The 27,257-nt window shown below is 39.8% G+C and overlaps 1 protein-coding gene and 1 long non-coding RNA gene across 3 annotated transcripts in view; one reads left to right on the top strand and one right to left on the bottom strand.

Annotated features, from left to right (window-relative positions):
- LOC119855815 (chondroitin sulfate proteoglycan 4-like) overlaps positions 1–27,257 on the top strand; it is an 85,558-nt gene that overhangs the window by 29,411 nt on the left and 28,890 nt on the right. For both annotated transcript variants that reach the window (XM_038402584.2, XM_038402583.2), the window contains exons 3-7: positions 1,175–4,744; positions 5,783–6,253; positions 7,932–8,108; positions 16,734–16,932; positions 26,487–26,618. In XM_038402584.2, the coding sequence (XP_038258512.1) occupies positions 1,175–4,744; positions 5,783–6,253; positions 7,932–8,108; positions 16,734–16,932; positions 26,487–26,618 (4,549 nt within the window). The remainder of the gene's footprint in view (positions 1–1,174; positions 4,745–5,782; positions 6,254–7,931; positions 8,109–16,733; positions 16,933–26,486; positions 26,619–27,257) is intronic.
- On the bottom strand, positions 1,947–19,417 carry LOC122460172. The gene is made up of 3 exons (XR_006281284.1): positions 19,272–19,417; positions 18,963–18,989; positions 1,947–2,026 (listed from the first exon to the last, which is right to left on the bottom strand). It is a non-coding gene; the product is annotated as an uncharacterized LOC122460172 (long non-coding RNA).

The raw sequence follows: 27,257 nt of genomic DNA, 5'->3' as shown, positions 1-27,257 counted from the left end.
GCTCGGTGCCACCTCAGAGCCCTGACCCTGCCTATCTAGTGTCCTGTCTCCATTTCTGATGCTTCAGAGGAAGGAGACAATCCCTTCCCCCCTCCCAGAATATACTGAGGTGAAAATTCCCTTCATGGCCCCCACAGGTGTCTAGTTGAAGCATGAGATTGTAGGAATATAAGACATAAAGGGACCCCCCCAGGACTGGCAAATGCAGCCCCCACACTACCACAGGCAACCATGGTATACAGTCCCACTCATACTTTTATCAAGAACTATCTTAAAACTGATTGTTTGCCCCCACTGCTTCCAGAATCTCACCCCTCTGATGGTTAGCAACCTTCGTCTAAGTTCCAGCCTAAATTTATTCATGGCCAGTTATTACCCATTTGTTCTTGTGCCATGCCAACATTGTTCTTTAGCTTAAATATCACTTTTCTGTCCCTGGTATTTATCTCCTTGATAAATGTATAGAGAGCAATTAAATCCTCTCTCAGCCTTCTTTTTTGCTAGGTTAAACAAGCCAGGCTCTTTTAGTCTCCTGTTATAAGATAGGTTGTCATTCCTTTGATCATCCTAGTAGCCTTTCTCTGCACCTGTTCTAGTTTGAATTCATCTTTCTTCAATTTGGGTGAACACAATTGTAAAATGACATATTACCAGAGCCTTGTCCTATCTCTACTGGAAATACCTCACCTAACACGTGCTAGGACTGCATTTGTCTTTCCACAGACGCATCACATTAGTAGCTCGTAGTCATCCTCTGATCAAGTATACAGTTGTGTGTCTCTCCTCCCCTTTCACGTTCAACTGTTGAGCTCCCAACTTATAGCAGGAATTCATGCATGACCTTGCACTTTATGCTTACTTTGGGCTCTTGTAAATTTTGGTCAGAGCAGAACTGGAAATAGTTGCTTTCTGGTTTTGCATCTGACCCAGACTAAAATTGTGTTGGCAGGTAAACCTTCCCAAAATGTACAATGGGTTTGGACTTGATGTTAGCAAATCCATAACAATAATAAATACATTTGTGCTCATAGTTTGAAAATGCAATGATTGAAACTTAAGTTGAGCAGCTGTCAAAACATTTAAGTATTACTTGTTTCTTTGAGACACACACAATTCATTTAATTGTCATCCATACACTCACTGATTTTCATCATTAAAATTTTGTCTCTTACAGTTGAGAATGAACTTTGGAGCAGGGGAACGAGTGCTGCGTTCTCAACGGAGCTCCCGGCTAAATGATTTAGCCTGGCACCTGGTTGAATTACATCATGAAAATGATAATGTCACACTGGCAATTGATAAACATTATAGAACTAGTACAAAAATGCCTGGGATTCTATATCAATTAAACATTGAACATGGACTCTACATTGGTGGGAGCGGTACCCTTGATGTTCCTTACCTTGATAGAGCACTAACCAATTTCCGAGGATGTATTGATGACGTGTTATTTAATCAGCATGAGATCCTAACAACCCTGAGATCTTATCCTGGGTTCAGAAATGTTCATGAAGTGTCACTGGGATGCAGTGATGAATTCTTTGCAAGTGAAGATGAGCCTATCAGTTTTTTTAGTTCCAAATCTTATGTTTCTTTCCAGCTGTGGAATGTCCAGGGTGAAGGACACTTGGAGTATGCAATACAGACCTCAGCTCAGCGAGGCTTGCTTCTTTATCATTCTGGACGAGCAGGAGATTTCATTGCAATGGAAATTGAGGATGGACGAATTAAGGCCCATATTGGAAAGAGTAAAAGTAGAATGCAGCTTTCCTCTTTTACGTCAGTCAATGATAATAAGTGGCACTCCATTGAGTTAAAATTTACCACACAATATTTGCAGCTGATGATAGATGGAGAAATGGTGAAAACATCACTGCCTTCCCACAGCAAGATACCCCTTCTTAAAGGGCCACTCTTTGTAGGTGGTGTAGATGACAGCACACGGGCAGAAGTGATAAAGTTAGAGTTAACTTCAGTTTCTGGAAAATATGCCAGAGGAGGATCCTTCAAAGGTTGCTTAAGAGACCTGAAAGCCAATTCAGAAAAGAGATCATTAAAGAATGTTCTGGTTACAAAGGATGTTTCAGCTGGATGCAAAACCGAGAATTCTTTTAAGACAAATTCTTCTGTAGTGACAACAGAAAAGACTCCTCTTATAACAGCAGCCTCCACTTCTGTCAATTTTCCTGAAATCTCCAAACCCCAAGGCAAAGAGGATAGTGGCCATTTCTTGGTTCTAAATAACTTGATTGTCCCAGAGGGTGGACAAGCTCCACTTGAATCTAAACATATTAAAGTAAATTTAGAGTTTAAAAAATTAGGGGTTCGTCAGTCACAGATCTTTTTTAAAATAAAGGAGCAGCCCTCTCATGGTTACTTAAAGTTAGGGGTTGAACCAGAGCAGGAGAAGGGCACATTTACTATGTTAGACCTGTGGCAAGGAAGAGTTCTATATGTCCATGATGGTTCTGAGGACACTTACGATAATTTTACTTTTTCCATTTCTGCCAGTAGTAAAAAGGACATGCCTTCATATCTGCAAGGAAATGAGCAGTATGTGTTTAGGATTGCCATCACTCCGACAAATGATGCTCCTGAACTTATGCTCCCTGAGGGAAACTTATTTCTTTTGTTAGAGAATTCAAAGAAACTCTTGACTGCTGACCTAATAAAGGTTTCAGATCAAGACACAGACTCTGCTGATCTCAGTCTTTCAGTACTTGGAAATCTGAATACAGATGCAGGATTTTTAGAAAATTCCAAGAATCCCGAGAGAGCCATTACTACTTTTTCTAATGAGGACTTAAAAGAAGGCAACATTTTCTTTGTCCATACTGGGGTCAAGAACTCAAGGATTGTGCTGCGAGCAAGTGATGGAGAGAAAGTGAGCAACACAGTTGTGTTGCGTGTCATGGCTGTTCCTTTGGATTTTAAAGTGGTCAATAACACAGGAATAAAAGTGCTACAAGGCAATGCCGCTTTGATCACACTCAGCCACTTGGCAGTTGAAACAAATGCCATCCAGCAAGAGATGGAGATACGATATGAGATCACAGAATCACCCCAATTTGGTGAAATTCAAAGGCAACATTCTAGTGGAGGGTGGAAGCAAGTAAACACTTTTTCTCAGCGCTCCATTGGGCGCAGCCGAGTGAGGTACTACAGTATTTTCAAAGCATTGCAGCTGAAAAATGTTACAGAACGCTTTAAATTTAAGGTTCATATTGGAAACAAAATCAGTGATGAGCTTATGTTTCCAATCACAGTGAAATGGTTGAGGTATAATTTATTGAAAAGTGTTCCTCTAGAAATTGAAAAAGCAAAAAAGAAATGTCTGAATTCTGATAATCTTTTTGCTGTGATGGTGGATATAGAAATACCTGAAAATGAACTTAATTATAAGTTGTTGTCCTTACCCAAGAAAGGGAAAATGCTCCTTAACAACCAAGCCTTGAAAAAAAATTCAACTTTTAGCCAAAAAAGCGTTATAGATCATGAAGTAGAATATGAATTAATCAACAGACCCCATGAGAACACTCAGGATTCTTTTAGATTTTTAATTTTTACAAAATATTTGGAGTCAAATGTCTATGATTTCAAAATCAACATTAAAGCAGATCTCACAAGCATTATTTTGACAAACAACGGCTTGACCGTAACTGAAGGTGAAGGAGCACTAATAACAAAAAGCAGATTGTTTGCACAAACCTTGGATAATAAGGCCTTTCAATATAAAGTTACAAAGAGTCCTCAACATGGGAAATTAAAACTCATTAACTTTTCAGATTCGCCAGAAAGTAATGATAACCTCACCACTTTCAGTAACCAAGATATAATGGGTGAACGCCTTATGTATGTCCATGATGACACTGAAACTAGGTACGATGAATTTCTTGTCATAGCATCCACCAAAGAATCAGGAGAATGGGTGAGCTCTGCTGCTGGAACACAGCCTTTATCCGCAGAGATAAGATTTAATATTTCTGTTGAGCTGAAGAATGATGAGAAACCAGTACGTGTGGTTGATAAGGTATTTCATGTAGTTAAGAATGGGCAGCACTTATTGACCTTGGCAGACCTATGCTACCATGATCCTGATTCTGATTTTGATGACGGGCAGTTGCTGTACACTAGGCGTGGCATTCCAAATGGAGACTTGACTCTAGTGAATGATACCACTCATAGACTCTATCAATTCAAGCAAGAAGACCTCGAGCAAAAGCGAGTCCTGTTTATACATAGTGGCGCTGATTATGGGCGCTTTGTGTTGTTTGTAACCGATGGCAAACACTACACGTCTTCCCTTCTAGACGTGAGTGCTTCAGATCCCTATGTTAGACTAGCAAACAACACAGGCTTATTGGTCCAAAAAGGAAAAGAGAGAACTATTACTACAACTAACCTTAGTACTATCACAAACCAAGACATTAGAAGGGATCACGAGATTATTTATGAGATATTCTTATCTCCAAAACATGGAAGAATCTATGTAAAAAATTGGACAACAGATTCCTTTACCCAACTTGACCTAAAAAGGGGACATGTGATTTATAGGCATGATGACAGTAACAACCTTGTTGACACATTTAACTTCACAGTTTATGCTAAGGATATCCACCAGGATGCTGGAATGCATGTTCGTATGTACTTGGAAAGCCATCAGCATCCACCAAATATTGTACATAATAACAACCTCTTAGTTGAAGAAGGAAAACCAGTTAAAATCAGTAAGGGGAAATTGCAGGTGAGTTAAAATTTAGCTTTAATCTTCTATCTGTAATGGATTTTCTTCTTTATTCCTGTTTCCCAGGCATAGCAAGCCCTTTCAATGTCTCAGTTCCACAAAACTGTCATCTTTAACCTAACTAATTTAAATTATTGCTAGATATTAATTTTGGAGAGTAACTCCAATTATGGTGTCCGCACTTGAGAATCTGCTGGCATCAGTGCAGAAAGGGCTATAGACTTCAGGTAGCCCAGCACTCTGACACTAGCATGCCTCCCATCACTAGAAAGGAAAAAAAAATCTATCTGTTAAAATAAGACAGAGACCATAGGCTTTGATTCCCTGAGTACTGATACTTGAGAAAACTAAGCTGCAGAGACACTGATTATCAACACTACAAGAAAACCAGATAGTTTTAAATACATTTATCATGTATTTGCAGTGTATTTGCATTTTCATGGCAGGTGAACCAATAACAAATATTGGGGAAAAAAACTTAAACTGTATCCAAAGTATTTGTTTATTTTCAAAGGGTCTGCCAGTTTACACAAGCTGAGGATATGGCTTGGAGTTTTGAAAGCATCAGTTCAGAAGCATTATCTTTGGCCTATTCTGGTTAATATTTTTCTCTGCACCTATTGGGATTATTTTCACCATTAAAGTAACTACCACAAGGAGGCTCATGTTGTACATTATTGTGCTGATTGTGAAATCATCATTCCAAGCAGCATGCCACAGTTCTTAGATAATTAACTTATGATGTTTTTTGTTTTTGCTTTTTTAAGTTGAGAGATCTTATGGGATATGTTTTTGGTTTTGAAACACTTTCTCATGCAATATTACCTAACATGCATCTACTTAACATAATACTGGAAATGCATTGTGCTAGGCATTTGCAGATATAATGTTTATAAATGGAGAATTCCAGCCAAACGGGTGGATAAATAATCCATGATTTACTGTCCCAGGATTAGAAGTGAGAAATTCAGAATAGAATTAAAGAAGAAATTGTCTTATTTTTACTTGAATGACTTTTTGTGTATGTATAAATTTAAGGTTGTGCATGAAAACAGTTCTCCATCAGAGATAGTGTTCACATTAAGGGCTCCTCCAGTGCACGGATACATTCGGAAGTTTGCATCAGAAGAAGGTTACCTTGGTGCAGAACAAAAGCCAGTTTTGACCTTTACCCAGCAAGATATTGATGATGGCAACGTTCAGTATGTGCAGACAGTTTCTGACCAGCTGCAAGACCATTTTTCGTTGGATGTGACCAATGGCATCCGAGTGGTCAGTGGAATAGAAATCTCTGTTGATGTCATCCCTAAGCTGATTCCATTAGAAGTGCAGAACTTTACAGTAATAGAAGGTGGTTCTAAAGCTCTGGTGGAAGACTATCTAAAAATTTCTAATCAGCATTTCACAGGACTCAATTGTGAATTTATTTTAGTTGAGCCACCAAAGAATGGACATGTTGGAAACTCTCGCTTTCCTGGAATGAAGTTAACCAAATTTACCAAAAAACAGGTAATGTGACTGTGGTAAGCTTGATCTAAATGTCAGTCCTTTTTTTGTTTGTATTTTTAAAATGCTGATTATTATATGTATTGCAGTCACACCTGCAGGTCAGGTGTGCTAGTCACTATACAAGCTCAATAAAGGTCAGTCCTTTACCGGAGGAGATTACTGTCTAAGACAAGATGCAATGGGGAAGGGAGAATGAGGGAAACAATGACAGGTACACATATGTTTTTATATGCCTGCAGCTACAAGATACAAATAAGATATGTCACAATTCTCTAATAGGCCCTATTTAGCCATTACTAGTTGGCAGTTTCCTGCAAAAGTCATGGTAGAAGTAGCAGGGTTGAGGGGGAGGACATTGTTTTCCAGTCGAGTTCTGAGTTAATGTCAAACTAGTGGCAAGGAAGAAACCTTGGATGTGCTTAGTGGAGAAGTGGACAAATATCAGCGTTGTTGGTGGAGCAGAGAAAGTGGAGTCTCAATGATAAGATACAAGTGCAAATAAGTTTCGTGTAGCCTTAAAGGGCTATGAAAAAGGTGAGAAAGCCAGTGAGGGTCTCAAAATCTTCTATTTTTAAGGCCAGAACAGACCATTATGATGTTCTAGTCTGGTCTCCTGCATAACAGTGGGCACATTATTTCATCAAGTAATTCCTACATCAAACCCATACTTGTGGCTGAGCTAGAGCATGTTTTTAAGAAAGACATCCAATTTTTATTTAAAGACTTCAAGTGATGGAGATTCCACCCCGTCCCTTGGCATGGGGCTGGAGCAGGGGTTATGGTAAGATGTTTTGTGATTCACCAGTTTCAAATAATAATGGTTTGATGCAAAATAACATATTAAAGGTTTGCAAAGTATTTTTCCCTTTCAAAAATCTACACCAGAGTTATGGGTGTTTGATGCACATAAAAACATATATATTCCTTAATATGCTTATTTGAAAATAAAGATCTACATTATTTATTTATTTTGATATGTCATATTCCAGTGGGATAACTCCTGCTCAGACATGAATATGTATGATTTTATACTACTTTTCAGACTCCTGAATATGGTAAATTGTCTTAAATAGCATAGGATGTAATAAGCCAACAATTCAAAATGAGTAGAAGCCTGACAGATATCTTATACTGCCAACGTAGTTGAGGGTTATTTTACATCTGAATGAAAACTCTCTAATTTGAAGGTTTAATATTTAACTGTTTCAAAATGCATAAATTGAAATGTGTTAACCTTTGACAAATGTTAATGAATATGGGATTTTTAATTTTTATGGCCCAAAACCAGAAATTTGACTTTCAACTGCAGATAGAGATGTCTTAAGTCATTTTGCCTCTTCTATATAAAAATGAAACACTTAACTGATTTTCAAAAGTGAACCCTCTTAACTGTGCTTTAGCTATTTTTATATGAGTTCTTTGGGATTTATTGGTTTGTCTCTGACCTTCTGATACAGTTGCATATGTGCCTCTCTATATATGAGGTTGTTTCAGAATAACCAAATGCCCGTATGCAATATGCTAGAGATAGAAGAGTGTGCATCAGAGGGAGAAGAATGGGGTCATGAAGGCTGAAAGAGAATTATTGCAGAGCTGGAATGGTTGAATGCTTTTTGTTTAAAATTTCAAAACAGTTTTTGTTTTAATTTCTTTAATTTTCAGTCCATTTATTTTTCAGGTAGAGCAAGAATTAATCTACTATATTCATGATGATAGTGAGGGGCTGACTGACAATTTTACTGTCATAGCAAATAACACAGAACTGTGGAAACAAAGTTTGCCCCAAACTATATTTGTGACTGTTACGTCGGTAAATGATGAAGCTCCTGTTATAAATACAAACAAAATACTTAGGGTAAGTTCTGCATACTTTCGTCTTTATAATTTTAAGATCTTCATTTTTAACCTGACATTATTTTATTGGACTATAATAACACAGAGACTAGAGATAGATATGTGTAAACCTGAAAATATATGTTATGTACTAGAAGCCAGTTATGATACTTAGATACCATGGTGATAGGCTCTGAAGATAGATTGGATACTGTGACAATTGTTTATACATATAGGATCAGATCCTGGCTCTTGCTAAGTTTGCGTTGTGCTGTCCTTGTGGTGCAAAGCAGACCTTAAACTCACCTAAGAGTCTGGCTGATGATTCCTTTTGTCTAAGAGGAATCCCTGAGTGGCCTAGGGCCTTATAGCTGGATCTGTGCCATTTCCTCCTCTTGGCCTTGACAGGGGACACATGGTGGTGAAGGGTATATGGGTGGAGCACTGCTGTGTTTTAACATTCCCTGGCAGGACTAATGGCAACTTGGATGCAGTTACTAACCAGCATAAGTCAGAGCAGTCTTGAGGCATTGGCCTTTGGCAAGCTTCAGGATTGAGGGACCATAAAGGGGGTTTCAGATTATTTTTGTACCATCCCTCGGATTCTGCGCCTAGCACCTCTGAGCTATTCCTGAGGATCAGGCCTATTGAGAGTAATTCTGCTCTTTGTTGTATCTCTGCAGCCCTCACTGAAGTCAGTGAGATAGCAGAGTTGTAAGAGAACAGAATTTCATCCACTTACTATGTTTTAGGGAATTGACTAAGTATCTGACATTTCTAATAGGAGATATGAGTTTCCCTCAGAAAATGTATGCAGATTTTTTTAAAAGTCCTAATAAAAATAATAATATTGTATTATACAAAGGTCCAAAATAGAATCACTCCTCACAGTTTTCAGAGTAGCAGCCATGTTAGTCTGTATTTGCAAAAAGAAAAGGAGTACTTGTGGCACCTTAGAGACTAACAAATGTATTTGAGCATAAGCTTTCATGAGCTACAGCTCACTTCATTGGATGCATTCAGTGGAAAATACAGTGGGGAGATTTATATACATAGAGAACATAAAACAATGAGTGTTACCATACACACTGTAACGAGAGTGATCACTTAAGGTGAGCTATTACCAGCTCCTCACAGTATTACTAGAGAGACTGGAGCAACTACTGTCTATTACTGTAGGTTTGTTGGGTGTGGCTGTTAATTGTGAATTAAAGATAATATTCTGAAACACCCAAAGCCTGCTTACTTTGTATAGTTTCCAAAGAACTTGTAGAATTGAAGATTGTAGAATTGGTCTATTTTTTTCTCCTAGTAACCATAGATAGCATTTAAACAACCATTTTATCGTGTAAAGAATAAAGGATGGTTTCTTCTCATCCCTATTTCACATTGGTGTGGCTCGATTTGCTTCAGTGGTATAATTCCAGATTTACATAAATGTGAGAGGATTATTATAACAGTACCTGCAGGCCAGAGCCCCCTTGTCCTAGACACTGTAAAAACATAGGAGACAGTCCTGCCCTGAAGAGTAGCTGACTGCAGACTAAAACAAACATACATGGGTGTGGGGGGGGAAAGCACAGATAATAAAATGATATTGAGCATCTTGAAAAATGGTGGTCATGGCATATCAACTGTCTAACAGTAAATGAGCTGAAAGTTTATTGTAGGCATCACACCAGAGAAGAGTTTTTTAAAGGATGGATTTGAAGGAGGATAATGTTAGATATTTACATAGTGCATCAGCCCTAGTATAGCACAGTGCAATTTACAAATTGTAACATTTAAAACATGTTTGCATTTAATCCTGAGTATGAATGGTATTTGCGTGTTGTGTAGAAAAGATTGAGTACTGTAGAGATTACCATATTTTAGCATCATCCATAAACCTTTTCACAGAAGAAAAAAAGAGAAAATATAATATTTTATACTAATCAGTTTTAGCAGAGTTGCGCTTCACAGTGATGGCATTTACCCACTTCAGGCATCCATCCACACCACAGTGCACCATCGATATTAGGACCATGTTGAGTCCTGACAATTTGGCAATTTTCTTGAAGAAGGCATCAAGTATTACACAGTAAACTCCCGCAGGGGAGGATAATTATCCACTGGTGGGGTTCTTTAGGCGTCAACACAGCAGGTATTAACTGTAATCTAGTAATACACCCAGGGGAAAGATGTCCACCAAGACTACTTCTTGATTTCTCTTTCCTTGTGTATAATTGCTTTCAAGAAATATCCTTTGACAGAGTTGAGACCCAGCAGCACAGCACATTGATTTTTTTTTTTTAAAATGATTGTTAAGACCAGGCTTCATAGGAACACATGAAGTTGATTGGCAGACCCAAAATTTACCTTTATTTTAAAACATAAATAAATAACACAACTTTTCAATCTAATCCTGAAATATGTCAGTCATCCAGAACATAGATAAAATGCCAACTACTCAATTGGGCAGCCTGCCTACACCAAATCCATGGTTCTTATATTTATGACTGTGGTTTTGCTTGTCACACTTGACCCTTTACTGTGCTTACATACCCTGTTCTTAATACAGAACTACTGCATTTCTGATAGTTATGTGCACACTATACAAAGCTGGAGAATCTGATTTATTCCAACCAATCACTTTAAACCAAGATGAATGCCTAAAATAGATGGGGAAAAATGGATTATAAAGATTTTTCTTGAACGGACAGCCTGGCTCAGTGCTGACTATTATCAGCTGGGAGTTCCAAGGCAGTGCTTACCTAGGGTGAAACTTGCTAAATTCCAGGTTCCAGCTGGGCTGTGCTTGCTCATCCAGGAATCTTGTGTTGCTAGCTGTTGAATTTTAACCTGCTTGTAGCCTCAACAAAGAAAAGTGATTTTGCAAGCTGCCGTCAACAAGCCTATCCCCATTGCCAGGCCAGCGCAACGGGGTGCTGCGACCGAGAAGGTACCTGCTGCCTCGGGGAACATCACTCAGGTCCTGGCCAGCAGGAGGCCCATCTCACCCTCTCACATCGCCAAGCAAATCTCCATACTCAGACGTCTCAGTACTACCTTGCCACCTGCCCAGCACGTCCCCATCCCCAGAAGGATCAGCGCCCCACCGTGCATAGCTGCTCGAGATCCTGTCGCTGGAAGAGCCAGCACTGCCCCTCAGAATGCCCCGCCAACTCCAACCGCCGGAGGAGCCAGAGCCACACCTCAGACCACCCTACGAGCTCCGGCAGCCAGAGGAGCCAGTGCCAAGCCTCAGACCGCCCTGCGAGCTCCAGCCACCAGAGGAGCCAGCACCATGCCCCAGATCGCCCTACAAACTCCAGGTGTTACTGGAGGAACCAGCCCCGCAGCCACAGCAAAGTACAGGGCCTTTGTTACCAGACAGCCCAGCACGGCCCCCGAGTCCATTCTGCAGGACACTGCCTACGGGAGATCTCCCACTCCAGCAGCAACCGCCCAGACAGCAGCCACTCCTAGAAGGACCAGCAGTGTCCCAGCAACCTCCGAGCCAGACCGCATCTCTCCGACCGCTAGCAATGCCAGCATCCCGCCAGAGATCCCGCCCTAGCACCCAACCAATGGGAATCCTGAGCCACGAGATAGGTGGCACACCGACCATGAAGGCTTTAAGCCTGCACCAGACGAGGTCGAGGACCATGAGGGCCAGCAGCCGGTGGTGAGGGCTGCCACTCTGTGGCAGACTGCCTGGACCAAGGAGCTGCGAGCGACAGCTTCCTTTGACCTCCTCGTAAACAGGCTCACCCAAGAACTGTCTGCTGAAACCGCTCCCAGGAGAAGTTCGAACCAGGAGAATGCCCCGCCTGCCCACAGAACGCCTGCTCTAAACCTAAACACCACCACCAGGGGAGCCAGAAGTAGAGACACCAGCCGCTGCTACGATCCAGCAGCGGCTTCAAGGATCCAAAACTGTACCAAGCAAAATGCTCCAAAGCCATGAGGGAAATCCTAGACGGGCCCTCGCCCTACTGCACGATCCCATCTGAGCATCTCTACTGCTACTTTAAGGATGTATTCGACTGCATAGCCCAGAATGGCACGCAGCGCCCAGAGTGTCTCCGCCCCTTGCCCCATGTTGACGAAAGAGGTGTCCTGGAAACTGACTTCACGCCCAAGGAAGTGATGGCCAGACTCTCAAAAACAAAAAACACAGTTCCTGGGAAAGACAGCATCCCCTCCAGCCTCCTGAAAAAGCGAGATCCCGGCTGCCTGGTCCTCGCCACGCTCTTCAACTAGTGCAAGCGATTCTGCTGGACTCCCACCTCCGGGAAGAAGGCCATGACGGTACTGGTGTACAAGACGACCCCAGCAACTGGAGGCCCATCTCCCTCTGCTCCACGATGTACAAGCTCTATGCCAGCTGCCTGGTGTCAAGGATCACGGAGTGGTCAGTTAGTGGGGGAGCCATGATTGTCGGATCCCTGGGCGCTTGGGACCCCTGCAACGAGCGTGTGCTGCGGACCTGCGGGATCGGTCGACGGTGCGCACGGCTCATGCGGTGCCTCATGGTCTTGGACACAATCCGATGGTCCAGGGACATCTACATCGAACACATCACTGGCCACCGACAGTACCAGGAGGTGTGAGCCGGTACAACATCGTGCATCAACCATGGGAAAGGGGCTGAGAAACTTTTTTTTCATTGGACCATATGAACTGGAACCATAAACTCACTGAACATTAAATCCCACCAAATGAGGCTAGATCCATCCTCATCATCATACCTGCTCATTATACTCCACACCTGAACATAGGCATTATATGGACAACATACCCCCATATCTCAATGTCTGTACTTTGTCCCGTTAAACTTTTACCCCCAATCGGGGAGATTGCGGATTATGTATTCCTTATGCCACCCGCTCCTAAACTGAACTTCGCACCCCTTGATAATCTGTACCTTATTCCCTGATAACCAGAAATTTCTATGCCTAAACTCTGTACCGTTTTCTTTTTACTTCAACATTATCTCAATAAAATTATTAAATCTATGTATTTTTAAATACAATAGCCCTGGCTTAATTTATACCTTTTTAGAGATAAGAAGTAAATGTACAAACTTGAATGAAAATTCCCTGAAAACCACTTTGTTGACCTTGTTGCAAAACCTTTTATAGAAGATAACCTTTCTTGCAAGAAACTTTTGCATTTCAAGCAATAGATTTGGTCATGTTGCCTACTACAGAATAAGGTCCTGATCCTGAAAACACTAGTTCATGTTATAACTTTACACACTGTTTACCTCAGTAAGACTCCTCACAGTGCATAAAGCTAAGTACATGAGCAAGCTTGCAAGATTGGAGTGTAACAAAGCTCTTAAAAGAACAGTTAAATCAGTAACAAAGCAGATCAAAAATGTTAAAAGTATCAGATCCCTTTATGGGCATCCATTAGCAACAGAGGGCCCCTATGGAAGTAAGTATTATGCTCTTGGGGGTCTCCAGATGGATATTGAAGTTAAATTTTAGTCTTGTAATGGGACTTTTTGCCAAACACAACAAACTGTCAAACTTACATTTGAGTGAGTGAGTACAAGATTCCTTCTACTCCAATTCCCTCACTTCTGAGGCCTCCTCACTATTCCCTCTTTAAACCACTGTGTTTATGATTGGTATCAGGGTGGTGAACAGAGCAGGTTTTTTACCCGCCCCCTTAGTGTTTGTGTGTGGGTGATGTTTTGTTTTTAAAGGGATGAGGACTATTGGATTTTCCTTTTTTTGAACTTCTGTATCATTCTGCAATATTTGCATGAACATAACAGATTTGAAAAGTTTTATTAACAAGAGAAAAGTTCGTCTTTAATTTCACTCTGTAACTTAAAACCATAAGTATTCTAAACAATTACAAGGGAATTGCTAGGACTTTTAGTCCAGTTGAACAATCAAAAAGAGAAACCCTGTCAGAGAATAGCTAACAGATGAGAGCTCTGATTCAGAAAAGCTCACTAATATGGGCTTAAGTTTGTCCCTATTCATGACAGCTCTTGAGTACATGGTAAACATTAAGCACATATTTGAAACCCATTTACTTCATTGTGTCTTAAACAGAAGCTTTTAAAGTTAAGCATGTTTTAAGCAGCATTTTTGAAATTCAGGTTGGAGAAAATAAAAATCCTGACTCTGCTGGTCCCATTTATTTATGCATTTAAGTAAGATTTAGTAGTAGTAAGGTGTGGCTGTATCGCACTGTAGCCACAAGGTGGCTATATTTTCATATATATGTGGAATTTTTCTTTAAAAAAATCTAACAGTTATTATCCTTCTTGTTAATTAATTCTGCTTAACAGGGTATCTCTCTAAGCAGAACACTGGATTAGGTCAATGGGGTATTTTTCATTTCTCAGCAAGCAAGGTCGTGAACCTTCCTGCTACTGTAGTAGTGGAATGTGTTAGGCAAATGCTGAATTAGTGCAAAACTGACATCTCGGAAGTTCTGCATACTTTTTTTGTTCTGTTCTTAAGAAAACCTTGATCTCCTCCCTATGTGATGCAAATAAGTCACTTGTAAAGTATTTGCAGTATTTCAAGTGTTTTGCCTCCTTACATTCCATTTCAGCTCATGGATCTCCTTTCATTCCTCATGTATCACATTATACAGCAAACGGAGAATCTTATAACACAGTGTGCATACAAAAAGGCATTGTGTGTAAGCGTGCTGGGGAGGCATGGAATAAACAATATCTTTATAGCTAAAAAGCCCTATTATTTTTTAAGTTTGAATGAGGAAGATTTGTAAGCCATGCGGAGGTTTAGCATTGGAGTTGCACATGGCTACACATTTGCATACTCTTTTGTAAATATTCTCCATAGTGTTTTACCATTTATATGCAATGTATTATATTTTTCTATGCACAGGATGATGTGATATAAAAGTATTATTGGCATGAGTTTGGGGTGGTTACAGATCAACAAACAAGTGGCAATAAAACCTTTACATAATGGACATTATTAAAAAGTCAGCATTTATCATCAGTTATCATATGTCTTTAAAGATACATCTTTGTTTTCAAAGATTACCCCCCCCCCCAAAAAAAATTACAAAAGCTCACGCTTCATGAAGAAAAAATGCTTAGTTGTTGGATCAGGAAGAAATCTCCTATCTTTGTTTTTAGGAGAAGTGAAATAACTTTTGTAAAGGATATTTTTTCCTCATTAAACTACTAACATAACCTTACCATCAAATAGCTATTGATAATGAATTAAAGAGCAGGAATTCGGCAGAGACAAGAAAAGCCAATGGAATCAAATGCAATATGATATTAATACACTAAAAGTCAGAGAGGTACATTATGGTATCTGTTCTGCACCTTAAGTAGAACTGTTGATTATTAAAGATTTTATATTATAAATCAGGGATTGGCAATCTTTGGCCCGTGGCCCACCAGGGAAAGCCACTGGGAAGCTGGAAAGTGTCGTGGGCTGAGGGATGTGCTGGACGCTGCTTCCTGCAGCCCCCATTGGCCTGGAGCGGCGAACTGCGGTCAGTGGGAGCTGCAGTCAGCTAAACCTGCAGATGCAGCAGGTAACAAACCGTCCCGGCCCGCCAGCGGCTTTCCCTGATGGGCCACGGGTCAAAGGTTGCCGATCCCTGCTATAAATCAATTCTTCATGGGATGAGCTGGTGTGCATGTGTTGAATATCTATGGACTTGATTTCAGTTTATAATAGATATGTCCTATCCTGGGCTCTAGGCACCTTAACCCATAATTAAAAATGCAAACAGATCAAAAGTAAAGCCAACAGTTGCTCTTATCTTTCAAACCAGAAAATAACGGCCCAAAATTAAATGAAGCCCACACAATGCTTCCCTCCTGGGACATCAGTACTTATAGTGCTCATCTGCCCGCAAACATGAGTAAACCCTGGGCCTTATCATTGCCCCGAAGACACAGGGCTGTGTTCATAAACTCTAGTTTTTTGTCTCAGTTTAGGCCTTGATTCAAAGTGTTGAGCAACTGTCAGAAGTGTTGAGTGCCTTCATCTCCCATGCAGTCAGTACATCCAAGAGTTATCAGTCCTTTACAGGATTGAGCCCTTGGTGCATATTATGAGTAGGTGGGAGTTGAAAGAAAAAAAAAAGTTTAAAAAAGTGTTGCCTTTTTATTAGTAGTTATATTGTACTTTAATATGTTGTCTTTCTTATGGCCCAAATCTGTGACATCTCCAGTGCCATTTACTGCACTGGAAGTTGAGGATGCTGAGTGTTTTGACCACAGGGAAGAACATGGCTCTAACACTCCATGAAATAAACTGCTGCATTTGTCAGAATACAGACACTGTCAGACATTTACACTTTCCTCTGAAATACTGATTTATGCAGGAGTTGGTTGATGGACAGGTCTGAAGGGATCTTCCTGGGTCATCAAGTCCAGTTCCCTGCTGTCACAGGTAACCACGTTATGTAATCCTGTTCATAAACAGGATTATATAACGTTTCAAGCTCCATTTTTAAACTAGTTAGGTTGTTCGTTGGTGTTGCTTGATACCTTGAAGTTTTAAATAATTTCAGAATGTTAAACACTACAGTCAATGATAAGAAACCATACTGGATTACAGGGTTACTTGTTTTAGCAACATGAGAGACAGTGAATCAATCCAATCTATGTAATTTTTTTCTTCGTCTGTTTTTGTTTTTTAAGGTTTGGGTGGGCTCAGTTACGGAAATAACAGTTGATGACCTCTGTGCAGAAGATAAAGACTCCTCAGCATCAGAGCTAGTATACTCTATTACTCCACCTAGCAATGGCCACTTGGCTCTTAAGTCTTCTCCAAACAAAAGCATCCTTAATTTTACCCAGGCTCATATAATGGAAGGACAACTGGTGTTTGTACACAATGGTAGGTAGTTCTAAAACTACCATGTGGGAATATTCTGTTATGTAATCCTATGGGGATATTCACAGATGTAATCCCATGGAGATATTCTTGTAACATGATGTAATTTTAGAAGCAGTAATTAAGTGATGTATAATCTCACAAGAAAAACAGGGAAGGGTTCAGGTCGTTACCTGAGTAGGTAACTTCCAGCAAACACCTAGGTGTTGTAGGAAGTAATAATGATAATTCAGTAGATTTATTGATTGATTTATTTGTATTACCATAGCACCTAGCAGCCTTAGTCATCAATCAGGACCCCATTGTCCTACATGCTGTACAAACACAGAACAAAAACCAGTCCTGTCTCCAAAGAGCTTACAAATTTAAGTATAAGACTAGAGACAACAGCTGGATACAGGCAGACCGTCGGGATACAAGGAAACAGTGACACAGTATTGGTCATCACGATAGGCATTGGTCTCAGCACAGCAGCAGCCAAGCCGCTCTCAAGCTTTCTGTAGGCCTCACAGCAAGGGAGAGTTTTAAGAAGGGGTTTGAAGGTGCATAATGAGCTAGTTTTGAGGATGTTAGGGGAAGCTTCTTCCAAATGTGAAAGGTGGGATGGGTGAAAGCATGAAGATGCCTGTTTGAAAATTTAACAAGTGACCAATGGAGGTTGACATCATGGGCTGATTGGAGGTGGGAGTCGACATATCAATATTGAATGAGAGATGATATGTCAAATGGAGATAGATTGTGAAGAGCCTTGAAAGTGAAGTCAAGTTTGATAGAGATAGAGAAGAGAAGAGCTAGTGAAGGAATACAAGGAGAGGGGTGACATGGACAAAGTGACAGGCTAGGAAAATGATCTTAGTAGCAGCATTCTGAATGGATATGAGCAGGAAAATATTTCATTTGTTAAGGTCACAGAAAAGGATGTTGCAGTAATTGAGATGTGAGATAGGAGCCTGATGAGAGTTTTAGCTGTGTGGAGGGATAGGAAAGGCTGTATCTTAGTATACGGTATTTTTCCTTCTGTGTCAGTACTGAACTGATGCCTGCGTTTTGTGTTAGGGAACAGTGTGATACTGAAGATGCCATCTTTCAAATGTGATGTAAAACTGAGTTTCTGACCATTTCTTGTTAAGGATCTCAAGGGACTTTTTGTAAGGGAAGTGTTCTTAACTCTAGTGTTTCAGCTAGATGTCAGCTTTTATATTTACTTACCTTAATTTTTTATGCAGTTTCAACTGGATATAGCATTCTTTAGATGTATAGTATTCCTTAATGCCTCTTCTAAACTCTGGTGTATGGTTGCTGTGTGCTGTTTGTCAGTTGCTGCATTTCACCCATTTCACTGCATTTCTGTAGTGGGTGAAATGATTTTTCTGTATTGTTCATATTTCAGTGTGTATTATAAGAAAGGGTATAAAACAAACCTGTGTTAAGTAACTGATTACCTGCAGCACCACCTGTCTTAGGGTTCTTTGATTTTGACTGCTTCACTAAAGAAAAAGTATTCAATTAGTTTTAAAGAGTTTACTAAACGTTCTTAAGAACAGTAGCTAATAGTATAGGATATAAGAAGACAAAAATGGTATTGGACTGTGATTTGGCTACATAAATTAGAAAATTGGTTGATATTTAGGTTTTCAAAATCAAATTCAAAATCAAATTTCAAAATCACAACCACAACACAAAATAATACTTACACATAATTACTCTATTGTGAAGGAGACGTTGTTTAGATTTTTGACTGATTCCTTCAGGATAGGGCCTGACTTGTGCCAATTGGTTATCAACTCCAGTGTTGCTAAGACAGAGGGAAAACAATCCAAAACTGAATCATAAAACTGTTTGGTCAATTATTTTACAAGCCAATTCTCCAAGGTCTCCTTCCCAGTAGATCTATAGTAGTCAACCCTTTTAACCTATTTCCCAATGAATGATATTAGCCCCAGGATCTGACTAACACTCCAATCAACCTAAAATAAACTCCTATATGTATGACAGATTGTATAGACTGAGGGCTGTACAAGAAGCTCACTCACCTGGTCTCATCTTATGTCTGTATACACCTAGAATTTGAAAGACGGTATGAAACTATTAGTTATGATAGACACATGTACAGTTCTACAATCTTAGTTACTAACTGTAACTTCCTCAGTTTTAAAGCTACTTTACAAAAATTTTGATTGGAATCAGTTCCAAAACAAAGAGAGATAATATAACTGACAATCTTTAAAACACATACACCAAGCATGTACACTTACTTATTAATTAGGTACTCAGTTTCAGGAAGTGGTCAATTGACTGATTTGAGTAATTATCCAAGAGAAATTCTATATGGTACTTCTCACCGGATCTATGCTCAGCTGTCAGCTTTCAGCTCAGTTATTGTTCACAGCAGGAGTTGACACTGCAAATGCTGGTGGAGCAAAGGATGCACATGACTGTAGTCTTTTCCTAATATGCTACCAGGCAACCCAAGTTGCTGGAAATTAATAAAAGACAGTTAAAGATGCCTATCTGAGATAGGTTCTTGTTCTCACCAGGAAGACTCCCAGGTGGCTGGTCCAGGACCTCAGTCTTCTCCTTTCCAGGTGTCTTTGGCTTTTGGGAAGCAATGCACTGAAGACACAGGCCATTTTATTCTGTATCTTCTGTGTGGTCCAACTTGATTTCTCCTCTTGGAAATGGTGGCATTGACTAATCAGATTGCGACAGATCTCTTTCCAAAGATTTGAATTGTCCAATCAAAATAAGAATCATCTCCTCAGTCAGGGACAAGACATTAGCTTTTGAGTTCTTGTAACTGGGACTGGAATTTTGCAGTCTTTTTGTGTAACACACCTTATTGCACCAGCTTGTATAAGAAAAGTTAGGCCATAACTGTTGCAGTCATCTTGGGACATACCTTGAACGCTGACTGGTTTGCTCCTGTCAGCAACTTACCTCAGCATGTTGCTTTCCATGGACCCCTTTTTGGTGCATCCCTTGGCCAGCATTGCAGTTATGCTTGGTCAAGTTGCAATTTCTCCATCAACACTTGTCTAGCTGCTGAAATGTCCAGTTTAAAATTCATGTAGTTTGTATAAAGTCTCTTCATATTCATTTATGCTCTTTAAATGTACTATTCTATTATACAATGCAAAGTCAATTCAAGAACTGTTGTTCTCCAGCCAATCAGAATAGCTTTATAAATCTTCAATTTCTGTACTTGCTCTAATAAATTTGTTAGTCTCTAAGGTGCCACAAGTACTCCTTTTCTTTGTACTTTTAACAACAGTGGTAGTCTGTATGGCTAATCTGAATTTGTGCATTATTACTCAAACAGTTACATTTCTGATTATTCTGCTCTGTGGCGAAGTATATTTATAAACACAATATTTGGTTTCAGTTCCTTTTTTTTACTGCCTCTTTCAGCACAGATGTATTTCACTAACTGGATAGCATAAGTATGTTTGATTGCAAACATTAGCCTTACTTCTTCTCTTTATCACTTAAACTAAAAGAAACCAACATGAATGCAACCACTTTCTTTTCTAACAGAATTGCCAATTAAGTAAATTATGTCACTAAAGTTTATAATATTTTGCTCAAATCTGTATTACTTATAGTTGGCTTCTCTTTTGTACACATTTTATTTATAACAACAGATTCCAGGAAGTTCCCCATTTTGCTTGTGTATCTGGCACATCATATCATATCCATATTTGTGTCAAACTGTCCTGCAAAGCTCAAGTGTGAGTAGCAACTTCAGGGAAGATTGTTAAGAACCAGGGCGCAAACCCCAAATTGGTTATGAGTTCTATACTTAGATTTCACCAACCAATTATCAAGTGTAAACTCCTCAAACACAATAACAGCCTTGCCATTGAGTCATAGACAGTGCCCTTGGGTACTCAGATCTATCTTGCTACCCAGGTAAGCTTACTTTTGTGATAGATGATCTTTTAACCTGAATATTGCTGTGATTTTTAGTGTATTTCCAGTCCCAAAGGACCAGTCACTTAGCCCAGGTCAAATGCAGCTTAACAAACCAAAAACAACACTTGTAGCCAATCCTGTAATAAACTATCTAAAGATTTATTAACTAGGAAAAGGAAATAAGAGGATTATTTAGAAGGTTAAAGCAGGTAAACACCCACACACCCACACACACACACACACACACGAGTTCCAATCCTAAGTTTCAAAAAGTAATAGAAGCTTCTATAATAACTCAGGCCAAGTACTGTGGATCTTTTGCTTATGCTTAGTAATCCTTGTGCCTCAGAGTTCAAGCTGCATAAAAGATACAGTTCCTCTTTTTAAGGGCTTTTTATTCCTTCCCCTTCTGCTTCACTTTGCCAATTGAATTGTTGGGAAGAATTCACTTGCATGTCTCTTTTTCATTGGGGTGGGGGTCGTGTTTGGGGTAGCAATCAACAAAATCTTTTGTCCCCTGATGTTCCACAATAGTTCATTTGATGTTGATGGGCCTTCTTTGTTGGGCAGGAGACAACACATCCTGTTGGAAATTAGTCATTTCACATTCATTAATGCTTCTCTCCTGTCTGGTGATCTACAGTTACAGAACAAACACTTAAATATTACCTTATAACATGGGATACAGATGATATAAGTGAGATTAATAAGTGCAGCAACTGACAAAGTCTAAACACATTCTTATAACTCTAATACCTGTTTTAACAGTACCAACACACAGGTGAACCAGACTGGTTCCAGCTATGCATTTGTTGGCAGTTGAGACCCTGGGGCCTTGGCATGAGCTGGCAACTAGTCTGTCTACATCACAGTTTGATGTTAATGTAATACGATTTTTAATTCATTCATAGACAGGGAAAAAGGGGAAGTCTCTTTAGCTACACCGCAGAACGCTTCTGTGAAAGGCTGCAACAGCTCTGAGTTTCCTCAAACTATTGAAGAAATGTAGCCGTTAGACCTTTTTTATTCTCTCAACACTCTGTTGTCACTTTACTAGCAGTCCTTCATGCCTGGGCAATTCTTAAATAGAAAAAACTCATAATTTTGGGGCCTTTGTTACCACAGTATGTTAAGTGTGTGGGTTCTTCTCTGATGAAAGGCACTATACGTAGTTTCTAATTTGTGTGCTGCTTAACCACAAACCCCATCTTAAAAGCAGATTTCCAGGAATGCTGCTTAGAGAAGAACAGATTAATGATATTCTACACTATGCTTCCCATGGGTGATATCAGGCTTCCCATGAGGCAGTGGAGGATAACCACTTCACCACTCGGCTTGTTCCTGATACTGGATAAAGCCAGAGATGGGGTCATTTTCTCTGCTTGCTCATTCCTGCTACTGCAAACAGAATGCATGTACAATGAGAAAGGAGCAGGGGTCGGTCACAGCTCCCCAGGAGGCTGTGGTGAGAAAGCTACAGGAATGAACATGTCCCATAGCCAACTTCACCCATAAAAGTAGGGTGGGCTTTAATAAAGCTATTACCACTTCTCATCCTCCTCCATTCCCTTATTATCTCAGCAGCAGAAAGGAGGGGGTACTAGGAAGAATACAGAGTAAAGAACTGTGTCTTAGAGATTATCCAGGCTGCAGCAAATATGGGTTAGTAATTTTAACAATAGTGACTCTGGGAAGATTAGTGACTCTGGGAAGATTTTGACCTTTTGTTAAATCCTTGCAATTGAGGAAGAAGGGTAATGTCCTAGGTTTGAGGCACTGAATCTTTCATCACTTGGGTCTGAGAAATGACAAATGCACATCTGCAGCCATAGGAAATTAACATAGATAAAGATATTTGCACCCATTTAGGCTGTGAAACTCAGTCTGTAACAGTTTATTTTCCGGTGATCAGAAGTGTGAACCTACTCTATGTCTGAACTGTAATGCTGCACAACTCTCCTCTTGAGTCTTCCTCTTAGCCCAGGTTTCAGAGTAGCAGCCGTGTTAGGCTGTATTCGCAAAAAGAAAAGGAGTACTTGTGGCACCTTAGAGACTAACAAATTTATTAGAGCATAAGCTTTCGTGAGCTACAGCTCACTTCATCGGATGCATTTGGTGGAAAAACTCTTAGCCCAGAATCACACCAATTACCTCAAAGAGAAAAAGGAGACCTATCTGGCAAATATTTCACCATTCCTGCTTTCTCCCGCTTTGGTTCTCCTTCTGCCTGCGTTCTTCTCTACTTCACCCTGGCCTCTGACTTGGAGGTGTTTCTTCTATTCTCAAACTCTGACCTCACAGTCTGACCCTGGAGCCTGTCCACACTTGACCTTCCCTCAATATCTCTCTCACCACTTTCTTCAGAGTAGCAGCCGTGTTAGTCTGTATTCGCAAAAAGAAAAGGAGTACTTGTGGCACCTTAGAGACTAACAAATTTATTAGAGCATAAACTTTCGTGAGCTACAGCTCACTTCATCGGATGCATTTGCTGAAGTGAGCTGTAGCTCACGAAAGCTTATGCTCTAATAAATTTGTTAGTCTCTAAGGTGCCACAAGTACTCCTTTTCTCTCACCACTTTCATCTTCCTCATCTGGTTTCCTTCCCTCTGCCTTCAGATATACTGTTCTTGTCCCAGTCTTCGGAGCCCCTTTTTTGGCCGTGCTTGCCTTGCCAGGTGTCACTCAACTTCTCATCTCCAGTCATCTACCTCTGCTTCTTTGACTTCCTCTCCACTAACCAGTCCCTGCAATCTGTCTTCTGCTCCCTCCATTCCCTGGAGCCTCTCTTACCAAAGGTGACCATTGGCCTTTTCCTGGCCAACGATCCCCTTCTTACTCTCTTCCATCCATTATGCCATTTTTTTATACTGTTGATCATTCCATCCTCCTGAAAGTTCTTGCATCCCTAGGCACCAGTGACTTTGTTATTCTGGCTCTTGGTTAGTCTCTCTGACCACTCTCTTGGTGGTTTATCCTCTCTCTGGCTCTCTTGATGTCCTCCAGGGCTATGTCCTCGGCACTCTGTGCTTTTTCACTTTGGTATCACACAGCTTTGATTAATAACTCTTAATTTGTGATTTCAGAGTAGCAGCCGTGTTAGTCTGTATTCGCAAAAAGAAAAGGAGTACTTGTGGCACCTTAGAGACTAATAAATTTATTAGAGCATAAGCTTTCGTGAGCTACAGCTCACTTCATCGGATGCATTTGGTGGAAAAACCAGAGGAGAGATTTATATACACACACAGAGAACATGAAACAATGGGTTTATCATACACACTGTAAGGAGAGTGATCACTTAAGATAAGCCATCACCAACAGCAGGGGGGGAAAGGAGGAAAACCTTTCATGGTGACAAGCAGGTAGGCTAATTCCAGCAGTTAACAAGAATATCAGAGGAACAGTGGGGGGTGGGGTGGGAGGGAGAAATACCATGGGGAAATAGTTTTACTTTGTGTAATGACTCATACATTCCCAGTCTCTATTCAAGCCTAAGTTAATTGTATCCAGTTTGCAAATTAATTCCAATTCAGCAGTCTCTCGTTGGAGTCTGTTTTTGAAGCTTTTTTGTTGAAGTATAGCCACTCTTAGGTCTGTGATCGAGTGACCAGAGAGATTGAAGTGTTCTCCAACTGGTTTTTGAATGTTCTAATTCTTGACGTCTGATTTGTGTCCATTCATTCTTTTACGTAGAGACTGTCCAGTTTGGCCAATGTACATGGCAGAGGGGCATTGCTGGCACATGATGGCATATATCACATTGGTAGATGCGCAGGTGAACGAGCCTCTGATAGTGTGGCTGATGTGATTAGGCCCTATGATGGTATTAATTTGTGAGTTATAAGTGGTCTTCTTCATCCGCACCTTTTCCCTCTCCCTTCAATGTTGTATCATTATCTGTCTCTTCCACATCTCATCCTGGTTGTCCTGTCACCAGCTCAAACTCAGCATAGTAAAAACTGAAATTCTCCTTCTTTCCATATCCATCCTACCCTCTCTTCTCTGTCATAATCAGCATTCCACCATTCACCCTACCCAGGCTTGCAATCTGTGTCATTTCTTTCCTCCTTTCCCTCCACAGAATCTGCCACTAAATCATCACATTCTTCCTCTCTAGTATCACTGAATTCAAGTTGTTCCTTTCTAGTCTCCCAGCCCTACCCTTTCCCAGGGCCTCATCATCTTTTACTGCAACAATTACAACCTTCTTCTCTCTGGCCTCCTTTCTTTTCACTTCACCTTTTCTTCATTCTGATCAAACTATTCAATGGCCCCTTTAAAATCACTTATGATAGAAATAACACAATACTATAATAATGTTAGTCAGTGAATAGGAGCTGGCTATCCAGTCAGCTCTTTATGGCCTACTTCCGCTTCCATAGTAAACTTCTGTTCACTTCTATCAGGCACTTGATCCACATTAATCAGAAAGCAAGTGAAGCTAAATAAGCCTTTTTCTCCTCACCTGAGGCACATCCTGTCAGCCCTTTAAAACAGCAACTGGCTGTGCATTTTTATCAAGAGAAAACATTGGAAAAGTTAAAGCTTTAAAACCAAAAATGATGCAGCTTGAGCTTCTAGAGCTTATATTCTGTTTAGCTGGTTTTGAGGTTACTCCTTGGGGAAGTCATTAACTGTGGTCTCAGAACCAACATTAATTCTTCTGATATGTTAATTTATAACTTGTCAAAAAGCGCTGATCATTACATGAAAGTGTGTAATGATCTCTTCTGCTTACAGGAAATACATTCATATAGCAATATAAAGGAGCAAAATTAAGTACAAGAGGCAGATACTTATAAATGTTAACAGCTACTGACAGCAGTTAACATTTTAAATTTTTCATTGATCCTTTTCTTAAAAAATAATCTTAGCATCCCCTACTCATGACTTGTTCAGCAGTTTACTGGCAGTGCTATGAGCTTTGGACTAGTAGAGCATGATAGTATAATTTTACAATATTCCAATCCACATTGGGAGTCATTGGGACATGTTTTGCTGACAGTCAAGCCAGAGTAAATCCAGGCTCGGAGATTTTAAAGAAGAAATGTATTTCTTTCTAGCACACACTGGCTGTGTAATAGTTTAGTCTGCAATTGTGTGTTCTCTTCAATGAAGCTATCTTGAAGTGAAATATTTTTAATTGCTATAGCTTAAACTCAGAGACGATTTATCTCTACAAACATATTCCAAAGTAATGCCATTATAGTTGTTTTGCTGCAAAAACTGCATCTGGGCCAGATTGCTACTTCAATGATGGTACCACTGCTAAAATAAAAAGAAGGGAAGAATAAAGAGGTTAAGCTCCAGATATTCCTTTAATGTAAATTGGCATAGCTCCATTGAAGTCAAATGGACTTTGATGATTTACCTCAGTGGAGGATCTGGCCTTAAAAATGCAAATTGAACTCAGTAGTTTTTATTGTTTCTAATCGCCTCTGCATTATGCTTTAATTTAACTCTTGGATGTTCAGGTGAAAAAGTACAAATTGGAAGTGACCTCAGTGGTATTACTTTTGCTTTACCTTGGTGTAAGTGAGAAGAGAATTTGTCCCAATGTGTATTCCCACCATATTCTGAATAAATAACAAGGGATTTTTAAAATAATATTTAATTTACAAGAAAGTGATTATTTTTGTTTTCTTTAGGAGCAATGTCTGGAGGCTTCAACTTTCAGGTTACAGATGGTTTGAACTTTGCACCTCGACAAATTTTTAGTATCACAGCTCGCACTCTAGTTATCAGCCTAGAAATTAACAAAGGATTGGGAGTGTTTCCAGGTATGACTTCGGCTATTAAATTATTTTGATTCAATTTATTTGAAATAATTGCATAGGAAAAAATGTGTACAATTATATGATAGATATCTGCCTGGCTATAAAACAGCTGTAGATAGACACACATCTAAATTTGTTGTATGCAGTGTTGTAGTCATGTTGGTCCTAGGATATTAGAAAGAAATGGTGGGTAAAGGAATATCTTTTATTGGAACAACCTCTGTTGGTGAGAGAGACAAGCTTTTGAGCTTACACTGAGACCCGAAAAAGAGCTCTGTGTAGCATAAAAGCTTGTTGCTCTCACCCAATTTATTTCTCACATATCCAAATTTGTAATTTTTAAAACCACAGTTGAATTTATTTGTCAAGTGTTTAACTTTATTGATATGGGTATTGATATATATGCACATTAGTATGACCTGTAGTGTTGTTACTTCTAAACACAGGAGATTACTAAACTAAATTAATTCCAAAATTCTTCTTAAGTTCGTAAAAGCTAGTGGCGTAAAGTACATGTTAGAATATTGAGCCTGTCTCAACTACTCGTAAGTTATAGGAACAGAGTAAAGTTTAATGCCCTCAGGATTCTGAATAGCAACATTGATACTAACCAGTGGGCTGATTCACTTAATTGCTCCTTGT

The sequence above is a fragment of the Dermochelys coriacea genome, chromosome 5, assembly GCF_009764565.3.
Source record: "Dermochelys coriacea isolate rDerCor1 chromosome 5, rDerCor1.pri.v4, whole genome shotgun sequence".
Classification (NCBI taxonomy): domain Eukaryota; kingdom Metazoa; phylum Chordata; order Testudines; family Dermochelyidae; genus Dermochelys; species Dermochelys coriacea.
Note: the sequence above shows the minus strand (reverse complement) of the source record. Positions and strands in the feature narration are given on the sequence as shown.